General features: G+C 42.3%; 1 protein-coding gene across 1 annotated transcript; it reads right to left on the bottom strand.

Moving 5' to 3' along the window:
• Positions 1-3912: 3912 nt before the first annotated feature.
• LOC109485155 lies at positions 3913-7922 on the bottom strand (the record flags this gene model as incomplete). The annotated part of the gene is made up of 4 exons (XM_019788592.1): positions 7625-7922; positions 6350-6454; positions 4884-6182; positions 3913-4328 (listed from the first exon to the last, which is right to left on the bottom strand). Coding segments are annotated over exons 1-4 (2118 nt in total), but the record flags the coding sequence as incomplete, so codon positions are not given.
• Positions 7923-8088: the final 166 nt, after the last annotated feature.

Genomic DNA, 8088 nt, shown 5'->3' with positions numbered 1-8088 from the left:
ATTCAAAAGAGGATAACTCAAGAACCGGTGGACGGATCGTCATGATTTTTGGTATGTAGGTAGCTCAAGTGACGCTTGACATGATTATGCGACAATTATGCAAATCTGGATGCAATTGGCATAATTTATGAGGAACTTATATAAATCAGCTGCATTACATTATAACTATTCAAGCTTGTGGCAAATGTAATTGAGAACGCGAGAAACAAAGGCAGATATTGATTATGTAAATTAACACTTAATTTGCAGAATTAGTGAGAAAATGATATTATTCCATGATGGTAACTGCCTGGAATGTCATACTTGGCGTATTTGAAAGTTACGTGAAGGTGAACATCATTAAATATAACTTATTCAAATAAGGACCTCATTTTCATAATTCATGAGGAAATGGTAGAATAGCTTTCTTTGTTAAGATAAGGCTGACTTTTGGTGGAGAATATGATCAACTGATATGATTCGTACAAATGAGGATTTTATTTGCATAATCAGGAGGAATAATTTTTACTTTGTCAGTCATTAAGATTAACATCATTTGGCGAAGGTATGAGATCGTGGAACTCTAGTTTGTATGTATTGAAAAGTATTTGCCCGTAAAAAAGTGCTGAAGTATTTTATTTTCTATATTTATGTGGTGAATTAATGGCATAGCACCCCTACTCCCATTCAGCAGAATGAGATTTAATATTTCAGTATATCTACCAATAGCTATCCCATGTAAAAGTAGCACATCTTTTTAAAGACAGTAATTTTCAGTACTAAAAAATGGGATAAATAACCTGAAGATTTACATGCACTGTAGAAAAATACATATTCCTAAAGCAACTAGACAAACATTCCATCGAAAAACCTATCTGTTCTTTTATATCTACCATAACTGAAAAGCTAGGAGAAGTTAAAATTCATCTAGTGATACATAGTTTTGTATTTGTTCATCTTGCTTTGTTGTGACCTGCAGCTGTACTTAGCCCAGTGTGGCAAAAATGTACAATACATGTCATAGTTCAACAAATAATAGGCCTTAATGACTCCTATATTTATACATAATTGCCCTTCCTCTTTTCATCGTATTGACCATATGCCACTTGCCAGTGTCACATTTCATTTCAGAAATGAGACGGAGAGGGTAAAATGCTGATTTCAAAATATATATCATGTTCGTGGGCTGGCGGCATGGTCAAATTCTTAATTCTGCAGACTCTGTTTGATCTTCAAGCAGATGTTTGGCGTCAAAAGCGTTACGGTTAGAACTGGCCATCTCAACCACTGTCTAGTTCTCAACCGCTGTCTAGATGACCAGTTCTAACCGTAATTCTTTTGACGCCAGACATCTGCTTGGAGATTATTACACCTTCAGTGGCTGTATTCTATTGTCGTTTTGTCCTTGCGAGCCCATTTTAGACAAAGTTTGTGCGGTCACATTTGCCGTAGTTCGTCGCCCAATTTCGATACTACAGAATTTTCAGGCAAGCTGTGGCAGATCAAACTGCAGACAAGGATGTAATGCGAATCTTTTCATAACGAGACAGCCTTTCAGAAAACGGGCACAATTATCTCAAGAATTACTTCGATTTGCGATCGCACAACAACCATACATCACGTATTTGCATTTTTTACCTGCCCTTAGTGACATTAAACACACATTGCGACGTATATATGCTCTACAGTTTGTCTAACGTTGTACTGTAAAATCTGTAAGGATGTTGTAAAGAAGGGAAAACCTTCACTTCGGTTTTACACGCTTTTGCATTTGATCGTGAAGTAAAAGGCAAACGTGACGTCAAAAATTGTATCAGGCCTCTGGAAGATTACTATTGATAAAGTTGTCTCACATTCTTGCGTATTATTCACGAAGTAGAAAGTACTTGAAGAATGACCCCCCATCAGGTTAGTAACCTCTGTGCTTTACCTTTGCAGACTTGTGCTCAGTAGTTTAAAAGAAAGCCTTATGTTGCTTAGCTTAGCCCTTGTCTTGAGAAGCACAACAATTGTTATTCTGCACATACAGTACCATCTATATAGCACTCTGTATAGGTACGATTTGGGGGTATTTCTCGTGCAACGCATCACACCGCAGCGAAACGCAACGAATGCGGAAGTAACTATGCCACTGCAGAGCAAAAAAAATCAGGGTCTATGATCTAATTAAGACATGTAATTATTGAAAAATGTTGTGCCAGGAATGCCAGCAGGACAAGGATTTTAAGAAACGTGTTCACTCTGGGTAGACTCGAGGCACATCGTGCAAGAGGACTAAGTGAGTGAGTGAGTGAGTGTTCACTCTGGGTGAAGATACTCCGGAAACACAGGCCATGTCACAGGAAACAGTGTTATTATTATAAGATCCATCCATTGAAATAATCCTTATCTGGAAACCGTATTTTTCACCTATTTCAATTTCCAGCATTTGATGGGAGGAACATGCACCTTTACAAAATGGCCACATTTTGTGTACCTGCCTTCCTGAAGTTAGGGTAAATGTTGTCGACAAACCACCCACCACCCCACAAACATGCTGACTATTATACATTTAACTTAGAGTAGTTTATTTACTACCATCTTTCTGACGATAATCCACGATAATCTTTGGACATCTACAACTCCTATTCAGAGAATGTATTTATTTATTTATTACAATTGACCACATACATAATATACATGGAGGGCATGGTGGAACAGGTGCACCTAAGTGCACTTTTTCAAGGCCACCATGCCGACAAATAAATAGACAATGTGCATTAAAAAATACAAAATACAAAACAGTGATACTATATATAATTGGTCACCGAGTTAACTGCCATCACTCACTCACTCACTCATTCACTCACCCACTAACTCACTCACTCAATCACTCAATCAATCACACTCAATCACTCACTCACCCACTAACTCACTCAATCAATCACTCAATCACTCACTCAATCACTCACACTCACCCACTCACTCATTCACGCAATCACTCACTCACTCACCCACTCACCCACTCACTCACTCACTCAATCAATCACTCACTCACTCACTCAATTAATCACTCACTCACTCAATCACTCACTCACACTCATTTTCATCTCTTCTCATTCACTCATGCACTCACTGCGTTCAGCTCACTCGGAAGCCAAATATGACTGTTTCCTTTATTCATTGTAACAGCACAGATATGGGACAATTCGTGATTTTAGATGTAGGAGATAAACAAAATTGACGAATTGGCTGCAAACTTACAATTAATGCAAGAAATCCCACCAATGACTACACGTACATGTATATAGTCTCCCTACGCAATACATAGTCTTGCAAAGTACATTAATTCCCCTTATTATGTAATAGAAGCTGCCATACAAGCAATTTGTGACCAAGATAGCTATGTAATGACATGATATGGCAGATAGATTGGCGATGTGCAGTAGTGTCTCCATAGTTAGCTAGTCCTGAGAGACGATTTGGGATAACTAATGACAGCTTTACTCTACTCGCAGATGGCACTTTTACATAATCTAATGTTGTTCATTACTTTTGCAAAGTTCGGATGTGACGTGCCATAGATATAACTATTATCATATTCAAAGTTTGTTCGTAATACCGCAGGGCTTTCCTGTGATCACCAAGTCTGTGCCAACATAATCCAATGTTTTTTAATGATAAAGCAATGTCTTGATGTGGCGTTGTGTCGCCATAGATAGCTTTCATCATCTTCAGTGACTGTTCGCAATAACTGATAGCCTTCCTCTGATCGCCAAGGTCACTCCAACAGTTCCCAATGTTGTTTGGTGATGACGCAATAGTGGAATGTGGCGTTGTTTCGCCAAAGATAGCTTTTCTCATCTTGAGCGACTGTTCGTGATAACTGATAGCTTTTCTCTGATCACCAAGGTCATTCCAACAGGCCCCAATGTTGTTTAGTGATCCAGCAATGTCAGGATGTGGCGTTGTTTCGCCATAGATAGCTTTCTTCATCTTCAGCGACTGTTCGTAATACCTGACAGCTTTTCTCTGATCGCCAAGGTCACTCCAGCATGTCCCAATGTTGTTTAGTGATCCAGCAATGTCAGGATGTGGCGTTGTTTCACCATAGATAGCTTTCTTCATCTTCAGCGACTGTTCGTGATACCTGATAGCTTTTCTCCGATCACCAAGGTCAAGCCAACAGGCCCCAATGTTGTTTAGTGAATCAGCAATATCGGGATGTGGCGTTGTTTCGCCATAGATAGCTTTTCTCATCTTCAGTGACTGTTCGTGATAACTGATAGCTTTCCTCTGATCACCAAGGTCACGCCAACAGTTCCCAATGTTGTTTAGTGATGACGCAATGTCGGGATGTGGCGTTGTTTCGCCATAAATAGCTTTCCTCATTCTCAGTGACTGTTCGTGATAACTGATAGCTTTCCTTTGATCACCAAGGTGACTCCAACATACCGCAATGTTTCCATGTATCGAGGGAAATGCAGGATGCATTTTGGTGCCTGCATTGTTAGTATTTCCAGCGCCAAGTGCCCGTTTGTAGTAGCTGATTGCTTTCTCATAGTCAACGTGGCTGACTGAGACACTGCCTAATGCAAAAAGTATCTCAAACTGCTTTTCCTCGTCACGACCCGCCTCTTTCAGTGCTGCCTCAAAGTAACGTACGGATGCGTCTAATTGCAACAGCTGTTGTGTTATCCGACCTCTGGTTTGAGATGAGATATCAAATATGGCTGTTGGGAACATCATTTCCGTTGGGTTTTCCTTTTGAACTGTATCGACGATACATCTTTTTAATGGAATGGCTGTATAGTAGTACCTGAACAACATTTTAGAGTCCGGTATGTGGAAAACTGACTCAACGACGGTGTCATCTACGTCTTGTTTGTCCAGTTGGGTTTTCATCTCCATGAGAGGAGACAGTCTGTCCTTCTGTCCTCCGTTGGCAATGTATGTTCTTAACCGTAGCTCCGCTGAGATGCTGATCAGTACAGTCAAGTGGTGGGCATCTTCGTCACTTATCCGCTGTGTCTTGTGTAACTCTTCTATCATTCCCCACGCACTGGGGATCGTGATACCACAGCAAATACTCAACACATCAACGGCCACGCTGGGAAAACGGTAGATTTCTTTCTTCACATCCAGAAGTTGGTCCGTTGGTTCAACATTTTTTATTTCCCGAATGATAACATTCAGTATTAGCATTGCTGACAACCGTGACAGAACAGGGGAATGGTCTACGCTTTTGTTGACAATGCTTGTATACTCGTCTACCAAAGACTCGTCTCCTGTTAAGTAGGTCACCCTTCTGAGGATGTCTGACAGGTGATAGCCTTCCGCCAGGGCAATTCTGATATTCTGATACTTGGCCAACTGAGCAGGAGTCTGGATGAGACTAACGGGATCTTTCGTTTTGGTCCTGTCTCTTCCAAACGGAGTCTTAGAAGCCCAAGGCATGAAGCCGTCGAAGGCGAAGCCACGAGGTGTGACGGAGTCGTAGAACCAGTCTTTTTCTGGGTCTTCTGAGAGAAAGTCGTTGAGTGACGGGATGGCCATGGCTGGGAGGATGGTTTCTCCAAGGTTGATGACTTTTAGATGTAAGTAGTGTGTGAGATTTATGAAGTACATCCGTGTATCATCATCACCCTCCCCCTCCTCAATCAGAATGGCGAACTCCAGGTCGGAGTACGGCGTCACCAGTTCTGTGGCCTGTGACCCCATCCCGATGAAAGCGTACTTACAGGGAGGAGGTCCGAGTTTGGCGATGCATTCATCTGTCAGTGTTTGGATAAACTCTCGTCTTCCAGCTGTGATGCTCTTGAACAAATTCTTGATTGCTTCAGCTCGTTTGATCTCTACCTCTCTCACGACGGGGTCGTCTTCATCATACTGATAAGGGTTGTGTTCCTGATGAACCGTTTCGAGCTGAGATTTTGCACGGGCGCGCGAGTTGTCAAGTTCCTTTATGTGATCTAACGCGCTGTTATACGGACACGGTTCACAGTGTAGGTTACATGTGTTTCTAAGAAACCGCCTTTCTGTTTCTTGCAGTTTTCGTACCATGTTTTGTTTGTCTCCATCTGACCGAGCCATGGAGGCGTTATACAGAGCTGCCGCCTGTGTGAATGTCCTATCTTCTCCTGTCCGCTTACCTCGCTCAACGTAGACGTCACCCAACCTGCACAGACAGTCGGCTTCTTTAGCCTTGTTGGGTTTACTGCGATCTGTGGGTATGAAGTTCGAAAAAGTAGAATTTACCAGACGGGATTTATATTTTTTTCCGTTTGATTGGTGTTACTTAAGGATGATGCTTATGGTCAAAGTGGGCAAGGTATACTTAAATGTTCAAATATTCAAGCATTAACTACAAACAATATACTGTATCACAGACCGTGAACCAGCTTCAGGGCGGCTGCTAGGTTCTGCTCTGCTGCGCCCAGGTCTCCATTGTCCAAGTCACGGTCTGCCGTCTGGAGGTACCTGCGGTAGGATCTGAACAACGAAACAAACGTTGTTGTGATTATTCAGTAGTATTGTCACATGAATCTACAACCTATACTACTGCTACACACAGTAGCAATATTTATTGACACGTGAATATATTTCAGGCCATATTTCCTAACGTTGGCTAATTCATCGTTAGCATTCCTTTACCAAGACATAATTTTTACCAGGTTTGTTATTTTTTCTTCACACTTCTATACAAAACAGTCATTGGCCCTATGGTTTTATTAAAATCTAAAAGTTACTTGGACTGGACATTTGGTACATTAGACAAGAAGACATACGAGAGAAACACTAACATGTCATTGTCAACTTGACTGGTGGTTCCGTCGCTAGAGGGCGCAGCTGAGAAGGGAGAGAAGTGGCCCTTCCGTCCTCTTACGTCTTGTTGTTTTTGCGTACGTGATGACCTCTACAAAGATGATAGGCAGTATAAAGTATATGATTAACAGGTGGTCGTGCAATCCACAAAAGAACTTATGCCACTATTAATATTCAAAGGTAAACGACCTGACATGACCCGTTGATAGTGGACGGAAACTATATACTGTCATCGTGCAGGAGTATTTGGAGGAAAATATGATTTTTAAGGGGTACAAAATAGTGTGGATTAAATAAATCGATATAACAAGTTGGTATCATTCCAGAGGAAAAGACTATCGACCAAGCTTAAGAGACTAGAAACCTTTTCGAAATGAATGATGAGACTTATCAAGATAAACAAACCACGTCATGCCGTCATGCTCAACTCAAAATGGTTCGCTCACCTTGTTTTTGGTTTTGGTGATGTTATGCCTTATTTTTGCGGTGTGCAGTAAGCGGTGAACAATGACAACTGTTCCATGAACGTTGTGACACCGCGCCAGTGCCCTATTGTACAGAGCAGTAGCTCTGGTCACGTTTCAAGTGTCTCCAGTTTCTGTTCCTCTTTTCAGGTACACGTCACCAAGACTCTTGATAGCTTCTGTTTCTAACATGCTGTTGTCGTTTACTATCGCCTCTACCATCACCTGTGCGTATCCAACCAGCAAAGAGTCTGTATTACCACCGGTAGCCCGTCTCTTGTCCAGATCTTGGAAATTTTCCGCTACCCTTGAAGGTGTAGTTGTCACCTTGTCCTCTGTTGGCTGTTCCTTACCCTGTGACGACACCCCTTGTAAAAGCCTCTCCGTGTAGTGGTAGCGGTGTTCTATACCATCTGCCTGTTCCCGATGGTCACACCGCACCATAGCAGCCTGATAAAGCGCCAAGGCTGTGTTGAACTTCCCCACGTCCTTCCCGAGTCTTCCCTTCTCCACGTTCACGTCGCCCAGTGTTTTGAGCAGCTCCACTTCTGCCAGCCTGTCCGTGTCGGCCATGGCGTCCACCAAGGCACGGAGGTAGTCTGTCTCCGCACGGTCTAGTCCGTACCTCCTGCCCTTCTCGTCCGCCTCACGGAGCTTCTCACACACCCGCAACATGTCAAATTTCTGCTAAGAAAACGTCTGTGAAAGTCTTTACCTTCCTGTTCTCTGTATTAGCTTTTGTACTTGCTGAGCTCTCCTAATTATCTTTGTGCACGTGACTAAACAAACAGGTCCGGCCAGTTTTGTGTCGCTGTCGTCACTCCCGGGCACTGTCATCGTC

Source organism: Branchiostoma belcheri, unplaced genomic scaffold (assembly GCF_001625305.1).
Source record: "Branchiostoma belcheri isolate BF01 breed outbred unplaced genomic scaffold, Haploidv18h27 scaffold73, whole genome shotgun sequence".
Classification (NCBI taxonomy): Eukaryota; Metazoa; Chordata; class Leptocardii; order Amphioxiformes; family Branchiostomatidae; genus Branchiostoma; species Branchiostoma belcheri.
Note: the sequence above shows the minus strand (reverse complement) of the source record. Positions and strands in the feature narration are given on the sequence as shown.